The sequence below is a fragment of the Mustela nivalis genome (genome assembly GCF_964662115.1).
Source record: "Mustela nivalis genome assembly, chromosome: 8".
Taxonomy (NCBI): Eukaryota; Metazoa; Chordata; class Mammalia; order Carnivora; family Mustelidae; genus Mustela; species Mustela nivalis.
The window spans coordinates 139,578,329-139,604,948 of record NC_139027.1 but is presented as its reverse complement, the minus strand read 5'-3'; the positions used below and the strand labels follow the sequence as shown (position 1 = coordinate 139,604,948).

The 26,620-nt window shown below is 58.5% G+C and overlaps 1 protein-coding gene and 1 long non-coding RNA gene across 3 annotated transcripts; one reads left to right on the top strand and one right to left on the bottom strand.

Annotated features, from left to right (window-relative positions):
- NPEPL1 (aminopeptidase like 1) lies at positions 1-21,318 on the bottom strand. 2 transcript variants are annotated; one of them, XM_082742980.1, is made up of 12 exons: positions 21,128-21,318; positions 20,494-20,679; positions 19,900-20,070; positions 15,974-16,063; positions 15,469-15,550; positions 13,649-13,791; positions 8,386-8,463; positions 3,090-3,190; positions 2,190-2,313; positions 1,769-1,945; positions 1,216-1,326; positions 1-694 (listed from the first exon to the last, which is right to left on the bottom strand). In XM_082742980.1, the coding sequence occupies exons 1-12, from the start codon at positions 21,275-21,277 to the stop codon at positions 536-538; spliced, it is 1,572 nt and encodes a 523-aa protein (XP_082599106.1). In that variant the 5' UTR covers positions 21,278-21,318; the 3' UTR covers positions 1-535. The 2 variants fall into 2 exon arrangements, with proteins under 2 accessions (XP_082599106.1, XP_082599107.1); XM_082742981.1 differs by lacking the exons at positions 19,900-20,070; positions 20,494-20,679; positions 21,128-21,318 and adding an exon at positions 16,229-16,632.
- Positions 21,319-21,365: 47 nt separating this feature from the next.
- Positions 21,366-23,670, top strand: LOC309870600. The gene is made up of 2 exons (XR_014314729.1): positions 21,366-23,056; positions 23,472-23,670. It is a non-coding gene; the product is annotated as an uncharacterized lncRNA (long non-coding RNA).
- Positions 23,671-26,620: the final 2,950 nt, after the last annotated feature.

Sequence of the window (26,620 nt, the reverse complement as noted above, 5' to 3'; positions counted from 1 at the left end):
TCCTGATGCAGCCGTATTTACTTCAACTGCCGGGGTATCCTAAGGGCCCGGAGCCTCCCCTTGTACCGTGAGCCTGGGTCCCTGAAACAAGTCACGGCTACCCTTCCAAAGGGGCAGGGCTCCTGGGGGTGGTGGCAGCCCTGGCTGGAACAGGGGCCTGGGCTCTCTAAGAGGTGGGGGCCGCGTGTGGGGCCAGGGGCCAAGGACAAGGCCATGGGCACCCACTGTGTCTGGAGCCTCCAGGGTGCAGGGCCCCGGGGCTATGGGAGGAGGAGAGTCTTCGGAAGCCGGCAGGGAGGCTGGGAGGTCACTGGAAGGGCAGCAAGTCCCAGGGCTGCCCCCAACCCTCCCCCCGCAACCCTCCAGACCCTCAGCTGTCTTCTAGGACAGAAGTAGGAGCTGCTTCTATCACCGTGACAACTAAAAAGAAAAACAAACCAAAGCCTATCTCAGGTGTCCTCTTCCGACTGCTTAAAATTCATCAGTGCAAAGTGAGGTAAAGAGCCGGGTGCTGGGGGCCGGGAAGGGGCCGGCCTCACACGAGCCTGCGCCTTTTGGAGTCCCTCTCCACATCGCCCTCCTGGGCATCCATCTCACAGCCGAGTGGGGACACCAGGTTCAGCAGGGGGTCCTCGGAGGCCCGGCCGAACAGCGCCAGCAGGAGTGCCACGCCGAAGCCCGTGGCGCGCTCCCCCTGTGGGCAAAGAGCAGGCTGGTAACCCTCTGCCAGGCAGAGCCGGACCCCCCCCCCCAGCAAGCCCCTCTCTGCGGGCAGGGGCTCCCGCCCCCCCCCCACTTGTCCTATGGTCCCCCTCTCGCTCTCCTGTCCCGGGACTCAGCAGGGAGCAGCGTGGCGCAATGGCTCTGCGCACGCCGGTCCCAAGCCCCGGGTCTTCTCGGGTGGGAAAGGGGTTGCTGAGGGCCCTGGGCCTCCAGGCAAGGACAGGCTGGCCGGAAAAGGACACCCAGCAGCCCCTCCGTTTCCGGAGCGGCGGAGACCAGAGGTTGGGGGTGCAGGCACCCCTTGTGGTCGACCTGTGGAGGTTGGGCCATAGGCAGTGTGACCCCAACATGTAATGCTTCTGACGAGTTCCACCAGCAGCCAGAGCCGGCCGCGGATGCACGAGGGTGGGAGCAGCCTGGCCAGCGAGAGGGGCGTGCGGCGGGGTCGGGGCAGCGGGGAAAGGCAGGCACCACGGGGCAGCCCGGACTCACAGCGTGCACTGGGGCGGCGATGTCCACGTGCACCCAGACCCCAGGCCAGTCAAAGCCGATGTGTGAGGCGATGAAAAGGCCGGCGCAGGAGCTGGGGCTGTTGTCCCGGTCCTGGGGGGACAGCAGGACACAAGGTGACCTTTCTGCTCCCGGCAGCAGGGGCGTGGGGGAGGGGCATCTGGGGCTGCTCCCGCTTGGACCTAAGTGGGCACCCCTGTGCCCCCTCGACCACCCACTTTCCAGACACCGCCTCCCCTAGTGGCTGCAAGAAGAGACCTCGGGGGTTGAGGGTTCCCCAGTGCTGGGAGATTGCACAGAGGGACCCCGAGGACCTTGCACGTGGTTTAAGGGGTCTGCCTTCACCCTGGCGTGATGCTGGAGTGGCGAAGGAGCACAGCCTGGAGCGGGGACCCCCAGTGCCCAACACAATAGACCCATTGCGGGGGAGACCAGAGAGAGCCACGTCCCCGCTCTGGATGCTTCCCTGCTGCGTGTGGATCTGGGGCCCCACAGCTGCCACGTCTTGGGTCCCTCGGGCGCCCTGCACACCTACCGCCACGGAGTTCTTCATGTCAGCCACGGCCGAGGTGAACTCGCTGAAGTGCAGCTCGGGGCAGTAGACCAGGGGGTGCACCAGGTCCCCGCATCTCCTCCCGGCCTTCACGCAGGCCGCCTCCCACTCGGCGCTGTTGGTGAGCACTGCGGCGTGGTACTTGCCGGTGGCGATGCCCTGGGCGGGAGGCGGGGCCGAATGGAGCACAGGCCAAGGATGGAGCAGCCAGGAGAGGCCGCGAGCAGCATAGGAAGGAAGCAGGAGTGTGAGCGTCCCAGGGAGGACGGTGCCTACGCTGTCTGCGCCGCGCTGGGGGCCCGGGATGACATCCCCGGCCTCCTTGGCCAGGCCCTAACGATTAGGGGACTGCACCTGCCTGGTGTAGGCCCCCCGCCTCCCCCCGGGAGTCAAAGTGGCCCACCTGAGCTCCGGTCAGTGTGGCCATGTCCAGGATGATGTCCGCACCCAGGTCCTTGGAGGCGTAGGACACGCCATCCGCCAGCACCAGCCTGCCCTCCGCGTCAGTGTTGTTGATCTCCACGGTCCTGGGCACAGCAGAGACCCCCGCTCAGGGATGGCACTCCCTGGGGCACTGTGAGCGAGTCCCTTTGGAACTGGGGAGACTCTCTTTAGAGCCCTCTGTCCTCTGGCTCCCCAGTCTCCCAGAGGCAGGGCCGTGCCCATCGCCTAGGACAGCGCAGCACCAGGGCTGGGGGCAGATCCCCACTGCCCTCCAGGGGGAGCCAGGGAAAGCCGCCCCGCCCCTCGCCCCGTCTGTAAGATAGAACAGGGTTGTGTGGGCAGCATACACTGCACTGGGCTAGCCCTTGGCCCACAATGCCAGGCACTGGGTAAGCGCAAAAACGGAAGCACCTCTCTGGGTCGCCCTGGGGGCAGACCCCCTCGCACGGGGAGCCCAGCGGGCCCTCCTGCTGTGGACCTGGGCCACCTGCTCCTCCAGCTTCGATGCGATGACTTCTAGGTATGTCCTTACATAGCTAAGAAGCAGTCCAAGGGCTGACCTTGAGGGGGAAGTGCAGGAAGGGCCCCAAGCAGGGAGCGGAGGAGGGGCAGGGCTTCAGATGCACAAAGAACCTTCACCCTTAACGTTGGGATGAGCTCATCCTACAAAAGCAGGCGGGATCCTACACTGGGAGCCCAGCGCCCTGTCCGGTGATGCGGCTGCCCCTCCCCAGGCTCCTGGGATGGTGCCCTCCCCAGGGGATGCGCCCCAGCTGACCGGCCCAGCCCTGGGAAGGAGATGGGCCCCCTGCCAGCTCCAGCCCGGGGGTAGCCAGGGGGTGAGGGGAGCCAGACGTACTTTCCTGAGTACAGCAGGTGGATGTCGTCTGGCCTCGTAGCGTTGGGACCCACAGAGTTCTCAGCCAAGCAGAACACAGCGTGGAGGTTGTCTTTGAAACCCTGGAGGGAACAAGGTACACGTGGCCGTGCATGGAGGAGGGAAGAGGCCTTCTACCAGAGTCTTCTACCCTCAGGGACAGACGGACAGACAGAGCCCTGGGGAGCAGTCCCGGCAGCCCCCCAGCTGGGCAGTTCTATCTCCTCCATCAGAGCCCACCCAACGCAGAAACGAGCCCACAAGTGTGGCTGGGCTTCCGGCTTTAATCCTGGCTCAACCAATCACCCAGCACAAGGGCCAGGCTGCTGGCTGAGCACCCTGGCCTCTTGTCTACAAACCATGGTCGGTGATCAGTGTCTCTCACTGCACAAGCCCTCTGCGCTCGGCACTGCCGCACAAAAGCAAGCCACACATGTATAGGTGCACGGGGCCTGGGGAGAGTTGTCTCACAGAAACTGAGGTGGGAAGTTAGTTTTCTGATGCCCAGACATGACGTCTCTACATTGAGAGACGTGCATGAAACAGGCTGAGGCGGTTTCCGCCCCACATGGGTCCTAAACCTGCCCCAGAAATCCCCAAGCAGGCCTCGCCCAGTGGCCGTGGTAGGGGGAGTAGAGGTGCCACACCCAGTCCCTGCCTGTCCTCTGCTCCCACACCCGAGCGCATAACCAGGACGCATCTCCTCTGGGCATGGGGCGTGCCAGGCCCCTCCAGCAACAGTGATCCTTCCCCCACCAGTTCAGAGCCCTCGGTAAAGGCACACACAGGCCTGCGGCAAGGGCCGGAGCCATGGCCCCGAGCAGGGATGGCTTTGAGCTTGAGCCCAACACCCAGTGCCCGGGAAGGCACCCCGCCTCGCTTCTCGGGGGCCGCGACACTGGGCAGCCCGTCAGCTCCAAGGTACCCCCAAGAGTGGCTGGGATTAAATGAATTGTGACAACATGTGGTCTTGAAACCATGTTTCAGGTGGTTGACCCCTGGGGCTCTGAAGCTAGAGAGGCAGGTGGGCCTCACCAGGGAAGGAGGGGAGCCTCGTTGGGTCTGGGCTGGGAGGCGAGAGGAGTTTGCAGAGCACAGGAAAGCGCTACATAAAGGTGGGACAGCAGGATGGTGAGGAGAGACCGCGGTCCCCAACCTGATCCTGTTGGGTGCCTTCCCCCAGTTTTGGACTCCGAAGGTCTGGGGGGGCTGCTGTTCTGGTGTGGGGTCCCTCTTGGGAAGGCCAGCTTAGAGGGTGCTATGGGCCTGGGGCAGGGGGTTTCCGAGCTCAGGTTGCAGGTATTGGGGTGCAAGGGCGAAACACACAGGTCTTGGGATCCCCAGGGGGACCACAAAGCTGCAGGCAGCTGAGGTTTTAGGTACGTGAGGCCTGGAGCGTCACGGCCGCCCCAGAACCAGGTGCCCCCTGCTCCCAGCAAGCCCAACGCTGCATCGCACATCCTCTCCTTTTAAAAAATGTTAAAGTATCTAATGTTGAAATAATTTCAAACTCACAGAAAATTTTGCAAAAATGGTACAAATGATTCCTGGATACTCCTGACTGGGACCCCCATTCCCTCCAGGGTGAATGCCTGATGTGCCCCGTGTGCTGGTCTGCACTGCGGAGTCATCACCGACTTGGGGATCGGGTCCAGTCCAGGCACATGGACTCGGCCATCACCTCAGTCTCCTCAATTTGCGACTCCTGGGGTCCACCCTCTGTCTTTGGTGACCTTGAGCTTCACTGCTTCCTGGGGCCTGCGCTCCCCACCCACACTCAGGAGGATGCCCAGAGACCCACCACTTACGGTGCTGTCTGCCCCGCAGCGACTTGCTGTCTCCCTCCTCGGCGCAGGGAGGTTCTCTGGAGAAACAGTGCTCCCCTCCCCCACTTACTATTTAGTCAACGCTTGGTTCCTACTTACAGTTGTGCCGATTCTTAGGAATTAAGAGTGGAGCCTCTAGAGAAAGGACCCAAATAAACAAAATCATGAATGAAAGAGGAGAGAGCACAACCCACACTGAAGACATAAAACTATAACAACATATGACAAGCAGCTATGTGCCAACAAATTAGGCAATCTGGAAGAAACGGATGCATCCCTGGAAATGTATAAACTACCAAAACTAAAATAGGAAGAAATAGAAAATGTGAACAGACCCATGTCCAGCAAGGCGACTGAAGCAGTCATCAAAAAATCTCCCAACAAACAAAAGCCCAGGGCCAGACGGCTTCCCAGGAGAAATCTACCAAACATTTAAATAAGAATTAATATCTATTCTGTTAATTCTGTTAATTAATACCTATTCTGCTGTTTCAAACAGTAGAATGGAAGGAAAACTTCCAAACTCTTTCTATGAGGCCAGCGTGACCTTGATCCCCAAACCAGACAAAGACCCCACCAAAAAGAAAAATTACAGACCAATATCCCTGATGAAAACGGATGCAAAAATTCTCGCCAAAATACTGACCAATAGGATCCAACAGTACATTGAAAGGATTATTCACCACGACCAAGGGGGATTTATTCCTGGGCTGCAAGGATGGTTCAACATCCCAATCACTGTGAAACAATTCATTAGTAAAAAAAAAAAGAAAGAAAGAAAGGACAAGAACCATATGAACCTCTCAACAGATGCAGAAAAATCATTTGGCAAAGTACAGCATCCTTTCTTGATCAAAACTCTTCACAGTGTAGAGATAGAAGGAACAGACCTCAATATCATAAAAGCCATAGATGAAAAGCCCATAGCAAATATTCTCAATGAGAAAAACTGAGAGCTTTTCCCCTAAGGTCAAGAACATGGCAGGGATGTCTACTCTCACCACTGCTGTTCGACATAGTACTAGAAGTCCTGGCCTCAATGATCAGACAACGAAAAGAAATAAAAGGCATCCGGAAGTAAGTAAAGAAGTAAAGTCAAACCCTCACTCTTTGCAGATGATGTGATACTCCATGTGGAAAACCCAAAAGACTCCACCCCAAATTGCTAGAACTCATACAGGAATTCAGCAAAGTGGCAGGATATAAAATCAATGCACAGAAGTCATTTGTATTTTTATACACTAACAATGGGACACAAGAAAGAGAAATTAAGGAGTTGATCCCATTTGCAATTGCCCCCCAAACCATAAGATACCTAGGAATAAACCCGACCAAAGAAGAAAGCAATCTGTACTCAGAAAACTATGGAACACTCATGAAAGAGATTAAGGAAGACACAGAGAAATGGAAAAACGTTACATGCTCGCGGATTAGAACAAATATTGTTAAAATGTCTATGCTACCCAGAGCAATCTACACATTCAATATAATCCCTATCAAAATGCCATCAACTTTTTCACAGGGATGGAACAAATAGTCCTAAAATTTGTAGGGAACCAGAAAAGGCCCCAAATAGCCAGAGGAATGTTCAAAAAGAAAACCAAAGCTGGTGGTTTTGCAATTCCAGACTTCAAGCTCTATCACAAAGGTGTCATCATCAAGACAGTATGGTACTGGCACAAAAACAGACACACAGATCAATGGAATAGAGACCCCAGAAATGGACCCTCAACTCTATGGCCAGCTAATCTTCGACAAAGCAGGAAAGATTATCCAATGGGAAAAAGACAGCCTCTTCAACAAATGATGTTGGGAAAATTGGACAGTCACAAGCAGAAGAATGAAACTGGACCATTTTCTTACACCATCCATAAAAATAGACTCAAAATGGATGAAAGACCTCAATGTGAGACAGGAATCCATCACAATCCTAGAGGAGAACACAGACAGCAACCTCTTTGACCTTGGCCACAGCAACTTCTTGCTAGACATGTCTCTAAAGGCAAGAGAAACAAAAGCAAAAATGAACTGCTGGGGGGCGCCTGGGTGGCTCGGTGGGTTGAGCCTCTGCCTTCGGCTCGGGTCATGATCTCAGGGTCCTGGGATCAAGCCCCGCGTTGGGCTCTCTGCTCAGTGGGGAGCTGCTTCAAACCCCGCCCCCCACGCCGGCCTGCCTCTCTGCCTACTTGTGATCTCTCTGTCAAATAAATAAATAAAATCTTTTTAAAAAATGAACTATTGGGACTTCATTAAGATAAAAAAACTTTTGCACAGCAAAAGGAAATAGTAGATAAAACCAAAAGACAATGGACGGAATGAGAGAAGATACTTGTAAATGTCTTATCTGATAAAGGGCTAGTATCCAAAATCTATAATGAACTTATCAAACTCAACACCCAAAGAACAGATAATCCAATCAAGAAATAGGCAGAGGACATGAACAGACATTTCTCCCAAGAAGACATCCAGATGGCCAATAGACACGTGGAAAACTGCTCCACATCACTCGGCATCAGGGAAATACAAATCAAAACCACAGTGAGATCCCACCTCACACCAGTCAGAACGGCTAAAATTAACAAGTCAGGAAGGGACAGATGCTGGCGAGGAGGTGGAGAAAGGGGAACCTCCTACACTGTTGGTGGGAATGCAAGCTGGTGGGGCCGCTCTGGAAGACAGTGTGGAGGTTCCTCAGAAAGTTGAGAATAGAGCTACCCGACAACCCAGCAAGTGCACACTGAGTATTTACTCCAAAGATACAAATGTAGTGATTCTCAGGGGCCCCTGCCCCGCAGTACGTTAGCCCCCAGACTGTGACGGACCCCGGACTGCAGGTGTGCAGAGCACAGAGACGGTGGCCCCGGGTCCCGCTGGCACATACAGCGGTCCCACCACGTGGCCCATAGATAACCCCTGCTCAGGGGTCATGGTGACGCAGAGGAAGACTACTGGGAAAGGGACCCAGGAAGGCCTGTACTCATGAGCGGGGTCCAGGGCCCAGCATGGTGGTCGTGCTCTGCCATATGGTTTTAGTCAGGTTTCTTCACAGAACAAGCACTCATGGGGGGGCCTGATACAGCCAGACCCTGAGTGACCCGCATGGCCAGACACACTCAGGTAGAGGCCATGTATCCAGGCAGAGGGGACAGCCTCATGGGAGGTGACACCCCAGGGAGAGGTGACACTCCTCGGGAAGTGACAGTCTTGGGACGTGACAATCCCAGGAGAGGATACCCTCAGAAGGGTGACAGTCCCAGGAGAGGTGACGCCCCCAGGCAGAGGTGACAGGACGAGCAGCCCTGGCAGAAGGCAGGAAGCTCTGGGAGCCCAGGGGCGCGCAACGTGGCAGTGAGAGGAGGGGAGAGGCATGGAGCTGTGGGGACTCAGGACACCGGGGTCGGGACCTGGGGGAGAAGGGACAGCTCACAGCAGGGGGGCAGGGCTGCACTCACCTGCTTGATGGCAGCTCTGAAGGCCCCCAGGATGGCCGCGGCGCCTCCGCAGTCCCTCTTCATCCCCGGCATGGTGGTCTGGGGGGGCACGGAGGGGACACAAAGTGAGCGTGAGCAGGTGTCGGCCCCGCCGGCCACAGTGCCCCGCCCCTGCCCGGCCCCCAGGGGTGGCTCCCCCAGACCTGTGTGACCCACAGAACCCAAGAAACTCCCACTGGTCGAGTGGCTGGTCTCCAGAAGCCGTGGGACAGAAGGGCCAAAGGCGCTGGGCTCTTTCTGCCGGAGCAGGGCTCTGGGGGGCTACCTGATGAGCCGGAGGTGGGAGGGAAGGGGACCTGGGGAGCTGCCCAGAGCTGCCACATGGGCTGTGGCCTGGCTCCTCCTCTCCGTGGTGTCCGCCTTCCCATTTCCCTGGTTCCCATTCCTCAGCCCTCGGCCGACAAGGACGCTCGGACCCTCACCCTGACAGGAGCCACGGAGACTCCTCCGTGCACGCCCCTCCCTCCTTCCCGCCACCACCAAGGCCACCTTTCTACAGCAGACCACCCTGCCGTGGTCACCGCCTGGCCTCGGTGACACTTTCGGCCGCGGCTCTCTGCTGCTTGACGTCACCATCTCAAACAACCCGCTCAGGTTCATGTGAACTCTTCCCCAATGTCACAGTCACGTCCGATGCCACCCCACCGCGCGCTCTGTTGGTGTCTAACGAGGGCTGTGAGTGCCCAGGGTCCCCTCCCGCCGCAGAGGGAGCTGCGATTTTCTACAAACGGGTTGAGAGTGGTTATGCATTTTTACATTTTATAGGTTCCCAGCTCTAATTGACAAGTTCATACTCTAAATTAACAACAGGTCATCAGATGTAGGATTTGGGCTTGAAATGGACAGAGTGATTTTTTTCGAACCCTTATCGGATGACACAAGCCTCGAGTTTTAATGGAAAGTATTTTTAGACATAAACCGAGCTGCTTTCATAATTAAGCTGAGTGAAAACGACCCAGCTAGCACTATCGAAAATAAGCTGTCTCTTTGACCTAATCGGCGAGAAAGCGCAGGATTGTTTAAATGGGGAAAACGGGGCCTCAGATCTGGAAATCAAACCAGTCGCGAACGGCCCCTGCGGAAGAGCTTGAGTCGGTCACGGCAACTGTGTCTCGCTGCCGCTGGGGCCGGAACAAACGGCAGGCGGCAGGTGTAACTCAATGACTGCACGAGCTTTGCCGTGTTGCTCTGATTTTTACCGAAAGAGATGATTTCCGGAGTCACACGAGGAGGTCCCCTGCCTGGGTCGCGGGGCTGACACTCCCACGATGCAACAGAGCGACAGCGGGTCGCAGCCGCGGCAGGGACGGACCCTGGACTCGCCGCTGACCTCCAGGGAAAGCGAGCACAGCCCACGCGGCTCGGGCCTCCTCGCCGAAGGACTGCAAGGGCAGGTTTTCCCAAAGCTCAACCTCGGAGCGCCGCGGTTTGCAAGATTCCCTGTGACAGACCAGACGGAGCGCGCAGAGCGCCCCCGCTGTCCCCCGGCCGGGCGCTCCGAGTGGAAGCTGGGGACAGTTGCCGGGGCTCCGCTCAGCTGGGCTCTGGGCTCCAGAACACGGTTTCGATTCAAAGCACAACTGACACGGGACGGGTTATTCGGACTCAGGTGTCCCACGGACATTTTCTTAAACAGCAAAGCTAAGGGGTGCCTGGGTGGCTCAGTCAGTGACCTGCCCGCCTTCAGCTCAGGTCACGATCCTGGGGCCCTCGTTTCAAGTCCCGCATCGGACTCCCTGCCCAGCGGGGACCCTGCTTCTCCTTCTCCCCCCACCCTGCTCGTGCCTTCTCTCATGCGTTCTCTCTCGCTTGAATAAGTAAATAAAATCTTTAAAAAGTAAAAAAATAAAATAAAATAAAGAGCAAAGCGAACCTTTCATTTCTAGGAGAATAGCAGACAATACTTGGTGCCGGAGGGAAAATTCGAGATTTCAAGCAAGAGAATCACCATTTTGAAAAACTTGTATTTTCTGCCTCCGTGACAGAAAACTCAGTGATTTTTAAAAGTAAACGGATAGTGGTTCCAACTGTGACTTTTAAAATTACCCTGCGTTGGGCCACAATTTGGAGGCCTGAGTAACTCCAAGAACGAGGTCTTTCGGGTCACCCATGCATGGTATTACGCAATCACGCTGTCATGGTTCAAGGTGGACGGTAGTTACTAAGTAACAGGGTGCAAAGGGTCACTGCCATGGTTTCTGATCCCACACCGTCCCTCGCCCTTCAGAGACTCCCGCTTGTCGAGTTTTGGTGTAATAGCAAAGAAGAATGTCCATAGTTACGTCTAAAGGGCACTAAACTCTTTCTGCCTTTTCCAGCTACAAAGTGAGTGAGAGCAGATTTTCTTTTTGTGTTTCAACTCAGAGAACACATCACAAGAGACGCCATGCAGAGGCAGACACAGGATCTCGGTTGTCTTCTATCGAGGTCGACAGGGAGAGATCAGCAAGACGTAAAACCACGCCACTCTTGGCACGTGTGTTTTCATTTGGGGATATACAGTTGTTTTCATAAAGTTATATTATTTACATGAACATGCAAAGGATTTGCATTGTTATTTTAAAATAGATTATTAAGTATCTTTCCCAGTCTTCATTTCTAGTAGGGTAAACATCACTCTGATTAAAAAAAAAAAAAAATCCCCTTGGGGTCAGTGCTTGTTAAGAAAGAAAGGGGGTCCTGACACTTAACACATTTGAGACCTGCATTCCCACTGATCTTGATTTGCCTTTGAAGTCTTTGGAGACCGAATGGTCTGGTGTCCCCAGCAAAAGGACTCATTCTCAGGAGCCCCTGTTTCTCACTCTGGCCCTCCAGCAAGCCAGCATCTATCTGCTCGCAGAAGGAAGGAGCTGGGACTCCTACCCGCCAGTGCTCTGCTGCCTCAGGGACAAGAGCCGGCATGGTGGGTGAGAGAGGGCTGGCCAGTACCAGGCGCAGCCAGAGGGACGCACCGGCTGTGGGGTCTGAAAACAGTAATTCCTCTGCTAAAAGTCAGTCGGCCTGTTGTCATCAGGGGTGAAATGGTTCTCCCGAAAAATCTAAGTGAGTTCTGATCATATAGACAAGAGGTTCAAACCCAACTATTCTCACCACTTATCCTCTGCCAGGTACAGGGCTGGCCGGACAGGCGGGGGCTACGTGGTGTGCCTCCCAGCCGACAGCTGGGCAGGCCGGCGTCTACACTCCCAGTCTACACAGCCGTCCTGCCTCCGACAGTGACTCCGAGCAAACCCACGGGTGCAGGGAGCTGGGGCCTCCCGGCCTCCCTCCAGCTATGGGAGCCCCTGGACTCCTGGTTAACACATTTTTACTCCACAGACATGTGAAGGCCGCTAGAAACGGAACGCACGGACAGCATCACGATTTCTGGAGCTCCTTGGGCAACAGGGTTTGGGGCTGTCTCTGCCAAGTGATCCTTACATGAAGGACTTTTCCTGGGTACCCTGTACAGGTCGCTTCATGCGATGGCAATGTCCTAATTCACATTAATAGTGTTTTCGGATCAAGCATGAGTGCAGGAAGACCGACCAAGCTCTGTCCGTGTCGTACGCGTAGAGAGGTGCGAAAGACCAATTCTGAGGAAGTCACTGACAAATCTGTGGAAGCCAGGGCTTTCAAACAGAAGCTGAAACCTATGCCCTTGACCACAAGAGACCAAGAGGGAGGCAGAAGTTCTTTCCATCCAAAAAAAATCACATGAATGTGATTTGAAAGTGTTGATCTATTACTGTTTTATGTGTACTATAATATTTAAATATTTATTTACTTCCTTATTTAAGGATTTTATCTTTAAGTCATCTCTGCACTCAACATGGGGCTCGAACTCAAAACCCCGAGATCAAGAGTCATGGACTCCACCAACAGGACTGGTCAGGTGCCCCTGTAATATTTATTTCCCTTTTTTCCCTGGCATGATAATATGTACGGAATTCAATAAAGGTGAATTCACTATTGGTGTTTGTTTTTAACCTTTACTATTGAATCATTTCCTGATCAGGCCTAAAAATCCTGCTGTTTATGGGAGGAGGGATGTTAAAAAAAACCAAACAAACAGACCATCCACTCTAGGTACCAAATGGACCAGACAGGCTAGCGGCGCAAATGGTAGTGGACAATCTCCCCGAAATAGCGACCGATACCAGGGCCAGGTCAGAAAGTGCCTCTTGGCTCCAGCGGGAGGCCTCCAGGCGGAGGTGGACGGCCCACACCACCGGATGGCCTCAGTTTACAAAAGGTCAGATAGCCCATCTTCTGTGAGAATTCTTCCCGTTTTTTACATGTCGGTAACTAATTCAAATTATAGACCAGCCCTTGGGCCAACAGGACACATTTGGGCACCGCCCCAACTGCCAGCTCTCCACGACTACTCTGCATGAGCCTAGCCTGTCCTCTGTCTTCCAGAGCTTTCTCTCTGCGAAGGTTGGCTCTCCTCTTCCCGGTTTCCTGGGGCCCAGATTTCACACGGCCGCTCCTTCCCAGCCCTTCTCGGTCTTGGCGCTGCAGAGCCCGGTCCAGGCCCGGTGCCCAGTGTTGCTCAACCCCAGTGTGTGACCTGAGCAGATGAAGACTGTCCTGCTCCTCTTCCCGGGGCCCTCCCGGCCCCCAGCACACAGCAGGCCCGGACGTGCTAGGGGTGGAGGAGGCAGGCAGGCAGCTCAGAGGCAGAGCTGAGCCCTTTGTGGCCCAGCCTCCTAAGATGACCCTGCATAAGGGCCCCCGGTAGGAGAGACTTCTGCCACCAGGCCTCACGGGAACACCAGCAGGTGGCTTACTTGTGGGGCCAAAGCCCTGTGGCCTTCACCGGGGACCTGTTCTCCGAGTGGGCTCGTGCAGACATGCACGAAGCATTCTGTCTGCGGAAACCCTGATGGTCGTGGGGACGCCACCCCACACCCTTTTCTTCAGACAGAATCAAGATTCCTCGAACCGTGCCTCCTTGGGCTCGTTTTCCAGCCTTTTAATCATTTCTTCTGCTTTTCTCTGGATCCTGTCCAGACTATTAGTTTCCAGATCCCTGTTCGGAGCGCAGACGAGATACTATGGCCCCTGCTGGCGAGGAATTGGCCCCGCCGACTCTTCCTGAGCCCCTTTCGCAGATGTACGCCAAGGCCTCAGAAACCTTGCTCGCTGTCTTCCGCTGGCGCCTCTGAGAGCTGACGAGGCCACCGAGAGCCTTCCCCACCCAGGGGCCCTGCCCAAGCCCTGGCCCCCGGAAGCTCACCTTCCCTTTGATGCTGAGACCCCCGGTGTCATAGACGATCCCTTTGCCCACCCAGGCAATGGTCTGCGTGGCTCCTTCTGGGGTGTGGCTGAGGACGGCCAGCGCGGGGGGGTGGACAGCAGCTTTGCCAACACCATAGATTCCTGCAGAAAGCACAGGGAGAGGGTCAGCTGGGCTCAGGTTGAACTGAGCAGACAACTCCCAGCGGCCCCCCCAAAAACAACAGCTCCCCCCCAGAAATATCTGCTGGCGTGTGACTACTTCTCCTGGAGCGTGTACAGTCCCCGCCCGAGCTCCCTGCCCCCTCTCCTGCCCCCTGGCCAGCGTGGGATCGGGGAATGCAAATTAGTTCCAATGCTCTGGGACTGCAAACGAATTCTGTGTGAAGTATCGTTAGGCAAGAAAACCCGCTGAGGAAAAAAAAAAAAAAAAAAGAAACTGTATCATTCCCAGAAAGAAATGAACAGGACTGCAGAATGAAATGATTTTTGGATAATGCTTCAAGGCCACTCCAGCCCACGCTCGCTCCCCCTCCCTGAGCCCTCTGTGCGCTCGGCGCTGCACCACCCCCTCCGAGCCCCCTCCCACCACTGCCTCACTGCGGGGTGTACGTGCCCCGTCTTCTCAAGAAAGCCTCTTGTGGGCAGAGACCAGGCCTCAGGGTCCCCCAGGAAGCGAACTGAACGATCATTAACGTCAGGATGAGAGCAGATGATGGCCGCCCAACAAACGCTCATGTAATCCTGCAAAACCCGCTGTAAACGCCATCTCCTCGTGAAGATTCCCTGACGTTCGTAACCTCTCCCTCCACTTGTTGGTTTGTGTTGGTTGTGCGGCAGGCCCCTCGAGATCGCCCCCACCGATCCCTGCCCCCGGGGTCCCCTCTCAGCATGGATGGAGCCTTGCGCCTTGCTTCTGGATATGGCGTAAGTGATGAGACACCACTTCCGAGACTAGGTTGCCAAAAAGACCTTGCCTCCTTCTTGCTTGCTCACTTTCCCTCACCCAGAAAACTTGCTTTGAGGGGATCAGGAACAGCCAACAAGGCCCCCAGGCCTGGTGACAGCACCACAAGAGAGACTGGCTGGGACCACATCACCGGCCCCAGTTGAGCCTCCAGATGACAGCAGACCCGGTCAAGGTGCTGGTCTCCGCCTGGGAGAGACCCAGGGCCCAGGACGCAGCCCAGCCATGCCTCATTCCCCACCCACCGGACTGTGTGTTTCCTCTGTCACTTCCTTCTGGGGTACTTTGTTTGGTAGCCATAGATAAGGAATGAGGTGACTCTTCCCCAGCCAGACTGAAAGTGCCTCATCCTACTTGTCACCATGCCTCCAGTGCCTGGGCGGCGGGGGGTTGGGGGGGCAGGGAAGATGGGTCTGGTGATCAGGAAAGGCCCTCTGAAGAGGTGGATTCAACCCAAGACATTCAAGGTACAATGGCCCTGCTGTGAGAGCATCTCGGGGAAGGACTCCAGAGAAAGAGAGCCGCGATACGAGGCCCTGATGTGAACGTGGGCTTGCATGAGCAAGGAGCAGAAGGGTCCTATGAGCTGGCCCAGGCAGCCAGGACGGCAGCCCTCGTGGACAGAGAGTGGGCCGGGGAAGGACTTGGACACCGCAGCTTCCAGAATCTGAATCAGCGCTCCTTTCTCCCCCAGGATGGTCTGCTTCCCGAGGTCTGGCCTTGGGGTCGGACAAAAGCTGGCTCCTTCCATGGGAAGCTGGAGGCCACCCAGGCATGGCCCACGGCCACCCTGCCACCCCCGGCGCCTGGGACCCGTCCTGAGGCCACGGCCCACGAGGCCCAGCCCTGCCCACCTCCAAATCCTCTTGCCTTCAGCTGCTCGTCTCGGATGATCGTCGGGGTGATGCCCAGATCCTTCCCAACTTTCTTAATCTCCTGGACACGTTCATGGAAAAAACAACACGAAGACACATGAAGAGGCTTAAGTCAAGGCGAGGGTGAGGCTCGGGGCCAGGGGGGCCGAGAGGAGCAGGCCCAGAAGCCAGGGCCTCCGCTCGCCGGGCCGTGAGCGCGATTAAAGCCAGGACCGAAGGTTCACCCTCCGAACAGCGACTACTTCCTGCAGACGTGGCTGCGGTCCCACAGAGGGACCTCGAGGAGAAGGCGCAGTCCTCCCTCCACCCGCGGAGGCCTGGGGCCCCTCCCAGCTAGGTGGACAGCAGGACGCCGTCCGCAGCAGCCCCAGGTGTCCCCGGGCAAGGTCGCCTCCAGCCCGGGCTATCACCTGACTTCCTTGGCATCTACCAAGGATTCGTCCACCCTGGTCCCACTCTGGCATGACTCCCCGGGGCCACGAACCTCGAGGAAGGTGTCCGTGTTCATCTCATTGCAGGGAGTGTCCACGATGCGGGCGGCCAGCCGCACCCCTTCCGTGGCATTTGTTAAGCACTGGGAGAGAGAAACCAGAGGCTGTCACTGGGACCTAGGACCCGGTAGGGAGGGCTGTCCCTCCCGGTCTGCTCCCGTGGGATCGTAGCAGTACATGTCACTGGGTGGGGGGGTGGTTTCAGGGCGGCTGACGGGGCGTCGAGGTCAGGCGGAGATAAGACTCACGTGACCTGCTGTTGTCTCCCCCGTGTCTGTGACCCCCCGTTCCAGCCACAGAAAGTTCCACATGGCTCTGCACCTCGCCTCCAGGTGACACCAGAACCCTTCAGCCTGGCGCCTCCAGCCGCTGTCCGTGAGGCCCGCCTTCCTTCCCAGGCCTCTTCTGCTGCTCACTCCCCTCGCCCTGGGGGCAGGTGGCCCGCTGCCTGGCCCTGAGTCCGCGCTGGGCATTCCTACTTGGGGCACCTGCCAGTCCCACATCCTCTCTCGGGGGAAGTGCTGTCCTTTGCTATGAGGGGAATGTCTGCCTCGCCCTGGAACTCCTCTGAAGCCCCCTCCCATGTGACGGCTGCAGGAGGCTTCGAGAGGCTCAGGTTCCGTGAGGTCAGGAGGTGGGGTCCACGAGGAAGCGGGAGGGAGGGCACAGCCAGAAAGCCGCCGCCCGCAAACGCAAACCGGGGAGGGAGTCCTCAGCACAGCCGGCCCGATCTCAGCCCCGGAACCGACCCGGGAGGGACGCCTGATGCTGGAGCCGGTCCGCCCGCGGGGTTTGCCTGCGGCTGCCACAGCCGACCCATCCGCCCTCCCTCCTCCTCTTGTCGGGATCCCAGTCCTCCTCTGTGGTCCTTCTTAAAGGCTGTGCCCTCCAGACGCTTCTCTGGACCCTCCCAAAGGAGGGAATGTGCTCTTCGTCCTGCGTCCCCAGGCCCGCTGGCCCCCTTGTGGCCCTCCAGCCAGGGGGGTGGCATTTTCCTGACGTGAGCCCCATGGAAGCGCATCACAGACTCCCCGCCTTTGTGTTCCCGGCCACCCGATGCCACACGGCTCTGGGCACAGGGTGTGGAGGGAAGAGCGCACATACCCTGCCTCGTGCAGCGGCCCAGAGCCCAGAAGGGAGCAGAGACCCAGCCCCGTACCCGCACTCCACCTGGCACCAGGGAGGCCCTCGAGACGGGCGTCTGTGCTCCAACATGGGGGCCGCCCGAGGCCCTATACTGGCCGCCCTCTACGGCCCCACCCCTACTTTCTGGAAAGAACGTGTGTCCCACATTCGCTTCGGCGCTGATCCTGGGAGGTCTCTGCCTTCTCCTTCATGCCCGCCTCCTCCTGCTTTCGTTGTCCCCTGCCCTGCCCCGGTGCCCACCCCCTGCCAAGCATCCGCCGCGCGGTGTCCAGCCACCCCTCCCGGCGCGCAGGGAAGAGGCAGGACTGAAAGAGCAAAGCTGCATGGGGGGTGGGGGGGGTGCAAACAGCGGGGAGCTCATCGTTGCCGTCCTGGCTCCCCAGGGTCAGCGAGGGCCGGCCCCGGGTCCAGTGCACCAGCCCGGCTGCCTCCCAGGCCCTGCTGATGAGCTCGGAGAGCTTCTGCCCTCCCAAGGTAATTAAAGCCCCGAGCCTCAAAGGCAGAGATGCAGGACTTGACAGTTCAGATATGAAATGGGACGGCGTGGTCCCTGCCGCCTGACAGTGGGCTCTCCTCTGGGACGTCGAGGGCCCCTGTGTGTGGGCGTCACGGAGCCCATCCACCCCTCGTCTCTGACCCAGCGTGTGGCCACTGTCTGGGAAGCGCACCAGGGCCCTAAGACTCGTCTCTAAGGGGGCCGGGCGCTCACCTCGCAGCCCTGCATGGGCTCAGAGGCGTCCGCCGCGCGGGCGAAAGGGCACACGGCCCCTGTGGGGAAGCCCGGGGGAGGCGCCCAGTGCCCCTCCACCACTGCAGAGCCCTGCAATCTGGGGGAAGAGCCCCATGGCCTTAGGAAAGAGCCCCAAAACCTTGGGAAAGAGCACCACGACCTGGGGAAAGAGCCCCGAGACCGTGGGGAAGAGCTCGTGCCTTGTTGTCCCCCAGGATGGGTCATTCGTTCATTCATTCATTCCATCCACATCTCCATGAGCACCTACTGTGTGCCAGGTTCCACACTAGACCCTGGGAATTCAAAGGCGTCCAAGGGACTCCTGTCCAGCAGAGAATTATAACACCTCACTCCATTAACCACCACAGCAGCGGAGGGCGTGAGAGTCCACAGGGGGCAGAGGACTTGTGAGGGGCTGATGCGGTCTCTGCAGTATGGAAAAGGCCACACGGGGTACCTGAGGCTCCCGTGCTCACAAGCCAGGACAGACGGGCAAGAGGGCTGGTAGATGGCGGCAGCGGTGAAGACCTGGCTCTGTCCCTTGCCGGCGTGGCCCCAGTGAGTCACCTAACGGCCCTGAGCTGCCTCGGTCTGCTCAGCCCTATGATGGGGAGCACAACAGGTCCCACCTTTTAGGGCTGTCTATGCGAGCTGCGGGCTGCGAGCAGCGGTGGGAAGGGAGGTGGAGGGGAGGCATCTGGAGGCAAGAGCAGTGAGGGGGCTGCCCCAGTGGCCCAGGAGAGCCGCGGGACGCAGTGGGGAGTTCCGCAAGGCAATGGCAGTGGCAGAGTAGGACACGCTGGATGTGAGGGTCGAGGAGACTCACCCCCCCATTGGCCCTCATCACATACTGGGCCCACACTACAGCAGAGACCAGGTCCCTGCCCTCCCAAGGCTCCCACCCCAGGGCAGGGCACAGAAGCCAAGCCGAGATGCGTCGCGTCCGTGTGGACGGCACTCGGTGGGCAGAGGGCCTGACGCGGGCCGATGGCAGACTGAGACCGCTCAGGCCTGGAGCAGAAGAAGCTGGGGAGGGAAGCCGAGGAGGACAGAAAGTCCACCAGGGTCAGCGGGAAGGGAAGAGAAGGGCTTGGAGAGCGCGGGGGGGGGGGGGGGGGGGCAGTCCCGGGTGTGCTCAGGTCTGGAACTCAGCAAGAAAGCTCTGCAGCTAGAGCGGACAATGGTCGTCGGTGCCCGTCGGTGGGATGGAGCCCACAGGCGCTCCGAGAACGCAGAGAAGACAAAACGAGGGTGGAGTGTGGGAGCACTAGGGACGGGGATGGAGAGGCGGCAGGCTGGAGGGCCAAGGGAAGGACGCAGGACTCTGGGCCGGGCAGACCCTTCCAGAGGGATGACAAGTAGTCAAATCCAGCAGACAAGGCCCTAAAAAACAATGTCAGGATGCGGGGCGGAAACTCGGTTTTGGTGGGCTGAGGGAGAAAGAGAGTTAAGAAAGGCAAAGCAATTAGACCGTGTTTTTTCAAAGTCTGGAGATCAGTGCCAGGAGAGGGGCCGTTGCACGATGGTAGGGCCGGAAGCATGTGCTCTGCTTCCAGAGCGAAGAATCCAGGTGGAGGAGGTGAGGGGTGCCGGCGTGGGACAGCGGTGGGGGGGTGGGGTAGGAAGGACAGCCCGGGTCTGGGTGGGGGTGGAGAGGGTGAGGCCATGGCCATGGGGTCTGGGACACTTGCCACGGGGAAGGAACCTACCAGTCAGCCTAGACCAGGACTCCTAGCCTCGAGTCCCTCCCAGCCTTGCTGGCCTCAAAGGATTATTCTGAAGATCCAACGAAACAACATGTAAAAGTGCACCACAAAGGGGAACGGACACACGCGCGGAGAGGATGCTCAGGCTAAAACAGGAGAGGGCCCAGCACTGGGTCCGTGCCCAGTAAAGACCACCTGAATCCTGACAAGGAGTCCCACCCCGAGGGAGGGGCCGGCTACCTGGGTCGGGAAGGCACAGAGACCGCTGCCCACCCCCCCTTCCAGCGGCCGCAGCGCATGCTGGCCGGGGACACGGGGCGAACATCTGGACACCCACTTGCAAAGTGGACACCTCCACAGGCCCGTTGTCTTGTCCCACCAGGAAAAACTCCACCGTCACCGTCTTCTTCTCCGTGCGCCGCGCAGCCCCGGAGCGGTGGGTGAAGAGCGGGAAGGCCCGGGCCAGGGCGCAGGCAGAGGCGAAGGCATCGGACCGCTCGCAGACCATCTGCAGCACAGAGGGGCAGAGCCCTGAGCAGGGGCAGCCCCGCGGGAGCCGCACCCAGGGAAGAGCTAGGGCCCCAACAGAGCCCACACGGGGACGTTCCCGGAGCCACCTCTCACGGCGGGAGAAAGAAAACGTGTGCTACCTGGTGCAGACGGCCTCCAAGACGGGAAAGCAGGATGTGGAGGGGCACGGGCTCAGGATATCTGGGTCTGGGTCTCAGATCTACCACCAAGACTGACCTGGGGAAAATGGCCTGGTCCCTCGACCTCAGTTTCCCTATCTGTAAGCAGGGCTTATGATGTCATGGGTTGTGGCAGCACGTCCACCTCGGAGGTCCCATGAGCCGGGGTGCTGTGCCGGCACCGGGGCTGAGCGATGGGGACACACGCTCCCCACGATGCGAGGGCGGCCCCGGGCACTCACCAGAATGCACCGCTGGGTTCCAGGTGGCAGGCAGGTGCGCACCAGTCGGGTGACGAAGTGGGCGGCCGAGGGGCTGTTGTGCCGGCTGACCCTGGAGGGCAGGGCGGCCACGGTGGCACAGTTCAGGTACAGGGGACAGCTGTCCGTGGGGTTGGGGTTGAGCGTGCTTAGAGCAGCCTGCCAGAGCTGGACGGGAAGGGGAGAGAGGAGACACAGACGCGGGACTTCACCAGCCCGCACGCCGGCAGCCGGGCCCTGCATGCGCTCGCTGGCCGGGCCGACAGGCCGCGGCTGCAGCGTCCCCGGGGCACCCACGGGCGGTGATTAAGATGTGTGGCCTCTCGCCGCAGCTCAGCGAGTGTGTCTGCGGGCACCGGTCCACCCTTGTGGGATTAAGCCGTGCGGATTTCAAAGGCCAGGCTGGGGGCCGCCGGGCTTCACACGCTGCGACCCCGGGTGCCGCCGGGAGGGCTTCCGGGAGCGGGCGGCCGGCGCCCCCCCCCGCAGGGGCCGCGCGGGCCCTCGAAGGCAGAGCCTGGGGGCGGCTCCCGGGCCCCCCCGCACCGCCCCGGGCTGGCCTCGCGCCCCCACGGGGTCCGGGCGGGGCCTCGGGGCGGCCGCGCGGCCCGCTCACCTCCTCGGTGACCCGGGGCTGCAGCTTCCCGCGGACGTAGCTCCAGGGCACGCGGTGCAGGTGGTGCAGCTGCCCGAGCACCAGCAGCGGCCGGCTCTGCGGGTCCGCGTCCCCGGCGCTGGCCTGGAACTGCAGCCCCACGTTCGCCATCTTCCGCCGGCCCGCCCCCCCCACCCCCCACCGCCCGGCCGCCGCCCCGCTCCGCTCGGGCTCCGCTCCGGCCCGGCCTCGGCGCCGCCCCGGCCCTGCCCGGCCGCCCGGCCCCGCCTCCCCCGCCGCTCCGGGCCGCTCGCGAGACGTGCAGGGCCCGCCCGGGGCGCGAGGGGGCGCCGGGCCGGCGGGGCGGAGCGGGCCGCCCTGACCCCGGCCGAGCCCCGGCCCACCCCCCCCAACCTCCCCGGGGCAGGCCCTGACCCGCAGGCCCGAGCCGGCAGGCTCCCGAGCGGCAGACCAGGCCCAGGCCCCGGGTAGGCCCCAGAGCCGGCAGGCTCCGGGCCCTGGGCAGGCCCCGATCCCTGGGGCAGGCCCCAAACCCGACAGGCCCCAAGCCCTGGGCAGGCCCCAAAGCCTGGCAAGCCCTGGCCAGGCCCAGGCAGGCCCCACGCCCACAGGTTCCTCGGGCGGGCCCTGCCTACAGAGTGAGGAAACAGCTCTCCAGACAGCCTTTGCAGGAAGGGGCCCTGGTCCCCAGCCCCCGCAGACACTGGTGGCCCTGACCTCCAGCAGGTGCTGAGCGGCCCCAGGCCCAACCGGGGTTCCACCCCTGTGGCCCTCACCAGACCACTGTCTGCAGGAGCCCAGTGGGCCCAGCTGCCCGGTGGTCCTCGGTGACCCCCACACTGACAGGCTGTGCCCTCACCACACCCGCAGCCGCCTGTCAGGTTTGGATGGGCTGCCCCGGCACACTGGGCACATCCACAGCCCCTTCCTCTTCATTTAATGGGTTCCCTGCCGCCGATCGGGTCCTCACTACCGTAGGCCTGGACTTGAGTCCCGGCTCAGGATGCGGGTTCCCACCCAGGTTACTGCTCCTGGGATGGCTGATCAGAAACTCGGGCGTCCCCTTGTCCAGTGGCCCTGCCCCCCTCCCGCCCCATTCTAGGAAGGACCATCTGGCCCCAGTGGGTGCGCGCTGCCCCCTGCAGCCTCCCACCCGCCTGGGGAGAGGGGAGGGGACACAGAGCCAGAGGAGAGGGCAGCACCGGAGCCAACTGCCACGGAGGAGGAGGGAAGGCTAGGCAAGGAGGGCGACCGGAGGGTGCTGGGGCATGTGGTGGGTGGTGGGGGGGCCCTGGGTGAGGGCAGAGGGGGCACCGGCGGGTGGCGGGTGTGCCCTTGGCGAGCCATGACCCAGTTGAGGAAGCCCCACCAGGACCCATTTAAAAATAAAGATCCTGCCCACATCCTGATTGCTCAAGGGCCTGTTGGTACCCCCCTCTGTCACCTCTAGCTACTTCCATGCGCCACCGTTCTCCTTTTGAGTTTCTTTTTCATTCTCAGCCTTAAAAAAAACCAGCACTGCCAACTTCTGAGCACGGCATCCAAGGCTTTTCCAAAGGCATGGACTTCCCAGCACACCTCCCCCACTCTGCAGCCCACCCAGGGGCCAGAGCTGTGTCTTCCCCGGCCACACCTGTGTCTCCCCCTCGGTCCTGAACCCGTGTCCCGGCTGCAAGATGGGTGCTCGACAACATGCCCTGGGGCCAGAGAGCTTCAGCATTCTGAAGGCAAGGCTTGCGTCCCCTTTCTTCTGCAGGGTCTAGCATAGAGCAGGTGCCAAAAACCTGGTCGCTGAATGAGGGAGAGGAATCCCTTCGAAAACCCACAGCTTTCCCAACATGAAAGTCAACGCTAATTGGATCTTATTTTCTTCAAAAGATTTTTACAGCAGCTGAATGTTTTCACACATTTGTAAAGGGTACGAAGATCGTGTATGAAGATCTATCACTCTTTCTTCTGTTTGCAAATACGCTGCAGACAAACCCAGGGCACTGCAGCAGTGGGGTGGGGCGCGGGGGATGCCCTCAGAGGGTGAGGGGTGGGAGCGGGGCCCTGAAGGGTGAAACAGGACTTCCACAGACACACAGGGCGGGGGAGGGGCCCGGGAGGAGCGCAGAGACCCGGCGTGTCCACAGGGCTCTGAATCCTGTGGGTAAGAACGCAGGGTCCCAGAGAACAGGCGAGGGGCGGGCTGTGGGGGATTGCAAACTGGGAATTCACTCCACAGACTTGTGCTTGCTGGGGAAGGAGCCGAGACGCATTTTAGCAAGCCAGGTCTGGCGGGTTTGAGCACAGGGAGTTGCAGGAGGGGAGAGAAATGGTTGGTAGAGAGATCATTCTGGAGATTCTTTCCTTTCAGAATTCTTCCCTGTGTGACAACAGACCAACTAACCCCCACGACCCCACGGAGGGATGGAGGAGATGACTCAGCCCAGCCAGCATTTATCGAACACTCATGCTGCACAAAGCAAAGGAAATGTTAGATGCTTGTTAAAAGCAAATAGTTCTGATTTTAGTTCTTAGCATCCCCTCCCCACCCCCCCCCCACCCCCGAGTCAAAGAAATCCAAACCAAACAGAACGCTGAGGAGTTTTCCACTTCGAACGCCTGCCAATTTCCTCAAGATGTAGCTTGTGACAGATACAAATATATTCCAGGAAAGTACTTTCCCCTTTGCACTGCAGACCTCGGAGACTCCAACACAAATAAGACAGGCAGCACTTTGTTTAGATAAGTTTTTATGAAGGTCTTAATCCACAGCTCAGGATGTATTTCACTGTCAATGAAAAATTCACCTCAATATAATTTTCTTTTAAAAAAGAAAAGAAAGAAAGAAAGAAATTTCAAAACAACTTACCAGATCTTTCCTGCAACCCAAGAAGTCACTTCTGATTTTGACGAGGTGCGGTTCATTCCGCATTCAACCGGGCGTTCAGACTTAGCATTTGAGGAACGCGGCTTTAAAAACTGGGAGGAATCCGCACAAAGTCCCCAGGACTTATTAGGAAGCTTCTGGTACAGTTCACATTCTAGAACACACTTTCAAGCTCATGTCGTGCAAGATGGCCCTGGGTGCAGGAAACGTGTCCGTGTCTATTAATTTCCTGCCAGGAGAAACAACTCCTCTACTGTCTGCGCACACCGATCGCCCCGAGATGCTCGGGCCCATGATTCTGATGTGAGAGACACTCATTCCCTTGGAGCACTTGTGGCTGCTTCCTGGTATTTTCACTCGTTCCTTTATTCAGTATCTGTTCGTTGATTATCCGTTTCTAAGAGCTCCAGGCCAGGTCAGGCTCTTGGGGATACAATGGCCGCGGGAGCAAAGACAGCAAAAAACCTCAGCAAGCCAGTCCCGGGGAGAAGAGCTTGGATTGAGCTATCTGAGGACAAGTCCCGGGGTCCAAGACAGTCTGATCCCTGACAAGGGAGTGGCCCACAGTTCTAAAGGGCATCGTGCGTTTGGACCAGTCACACGCTCACGTGCACACATGAAGTGTGCATGGGAAGGACGCCGAGCCGCAGAGTTCGAACTTGACCTTGTGGGCAACAAAGCCAGTGGAGGTGCCTCTGTCGCAACTAACGGGAGATCACGGTAGGGTTCATTCCCAGTGGACAGTGATCTGCCACTGCACCTGCCCGGAGGGGGAGGAGGCAGGCTCCGCTCCCCGAGCTCCCGCTGTCCCCCTCCGTGGAGCAGCTGGCCTGGAGGTGAGCCCCCAGGGGACAGGCAGGCGAGACCCCTGCACGAGCTCCCGGGACAAGGCCTGTGCAGGGGAGGTCGGAGCCTTCCCTCGCCACATCAGGGGGTGCACCTCGGCTATAATTTGTGAATTGCGTCTGGCCTGCCACCCAGAAGAGTCATGCTAAATGCTCCCTGGACGGTTGGAAAGGAACCCATTGCCGTGAGAAGCACATTTCTCTAGAAACTTTTTTGAAAAATGCATTAACTTATGGAAACGCTGAAAAATGACTACAACAAAGTCTTGTATACCCTTTACCGAGATCAGATGTGGGTGTGTCTGTGTGTGTGTGTACATATATTTTTTTCCTGCAGTTTAAACTTAGTTGCATACACTCTAACCTTAAATACCTCAGCGTGTATCTATCTCTTAGGAACACGGACACCATCCCACACATAATCACATACCCCGATCATACCCAAAGAAAATTAACATCCAAACAATATGATTATCGAATACACAGTCCACATTGCAATTTGTTTGACTGTCCCCAAAGTGTCCTTCATGGCCTTTTGAAAACCCAGAATCTAAATAAGGACCAGGCGTTCCGCTTGGCTGTCAAGTCTCTTTGGTCTCCTTGAATCCAGAACAATCCCTGCCTTTGTCCTTCCTGACATTGACGGGTGGCGTAGAAAGTCCCGCAGTCTGGATTCGTTGGGATTGTTTCCTTGTGATTAGATTCAGGTTAAACACGTCGTGTTTGCCACCGTATCTCACCAGGAGCCACGGCACCCACGTGTCTCCCGTGACTGGCTTTTTGGTTCAAGTGGGATTGGCCTGATCTCAAACGGCAAAGGGCCGTCACCCCCTCATAGTTAATGGTGTTCAGCTCAGTTACCTCTTCAAAACCCATGCAGACTCAGGCCCTTCCTTCTCCTGACCTCTCCCTGGAAGCTTTTGCAGCTGCTAAGGACGGCTGCCCAGGTCTAGTACTGCTTGCAAGAGGCTGACTTTCTAGCTGATCAACCCTTCCAGACCTCCTGCCTCCCCTCACCCCCTGGAAGGACTCACATCATCTGTGGGGTCCCGGGCAAGAAGGAAGGCGCAGAGCTTCATTTCTAAGAGAGAATTTCACGACGGTGGGCACGCAGGATGAACCTGAAGACGGGTGGGTGTCACAGTGGGCGGTGGCTGTGGGCTCCCCAGTTCTTTCCCTGCGTTTGGCTCTTTCGTGGTCCCTGGCCTCACTCGGGCCAGCCAGGGCCTTACCAGGCCGGCACCCGTGTCCTTCTCACATGTTCCTATCGGCCTCTGAGGACCACGATCCTCCCTGGAACAGTAAGATGGTCCCCGGGCTCACTCTGCCCCTTCCTGGCCCTGTAGCGAGAGTCGGGCAGGCCTCACAGGAGCCCTGGTCTCCTTGCGGTCGGGTGGGGATGGGGCACGGCTGCTTAGACCTCCATCTGGAAATCCAGTTCTGCCTGTGCAGCGCGCGCTCTGCACTCCTGGGCGGTCGCTGTCTCTGATGCTTTCCGAGGAGTGTCATGTGTGCGTGTGGTTCCTTAGAGTCGACGCCTGTGTTGCTGGGCTCTTCCTCACGGGTCCTACCCCATGTGGGTTCTTCCTTCTCCCACGCTGAGAACCTGAGTTCCCCATCACCCTCCTGTGGATCCTCGGCTGGTCTCTCCTGACAGCTTCCACCCGCAACCCCAAACCCACCGCCTTGCAGTCCAGAGTCTGCTCGTTCTGCTTGTTCGGGGAATGATCCCACCGGGATACTCAACACTTACTTCGCCTTTGTACGGTCTGA

Excerpts from the sequence above, each read along its gene's own strand:
- NPEPL1 (XM_082742980.1), bottom strand. The coding sequence starts at position 21,277 with ATGGCGAACGTGGGGCTGCAGTTCCAGGCCAGCGCCGGGGACGCGGAC. Across the intron at positions 2,314-3,089 it reads CACCTGCTGTACTCAGGAAA|GACCGTGGAGATCAACAACA; the intron begins GTACGTCTGGCT and ends TGCTGTGCCCAG. Across the intron at positions 1,946-2,189 it reads CCACACTGACCGGAGCTCAG|GGCATCGCCACCGGCAAGTA; the intron begins GTGGGCCACTTT and ends CCTCCCGCCCAG.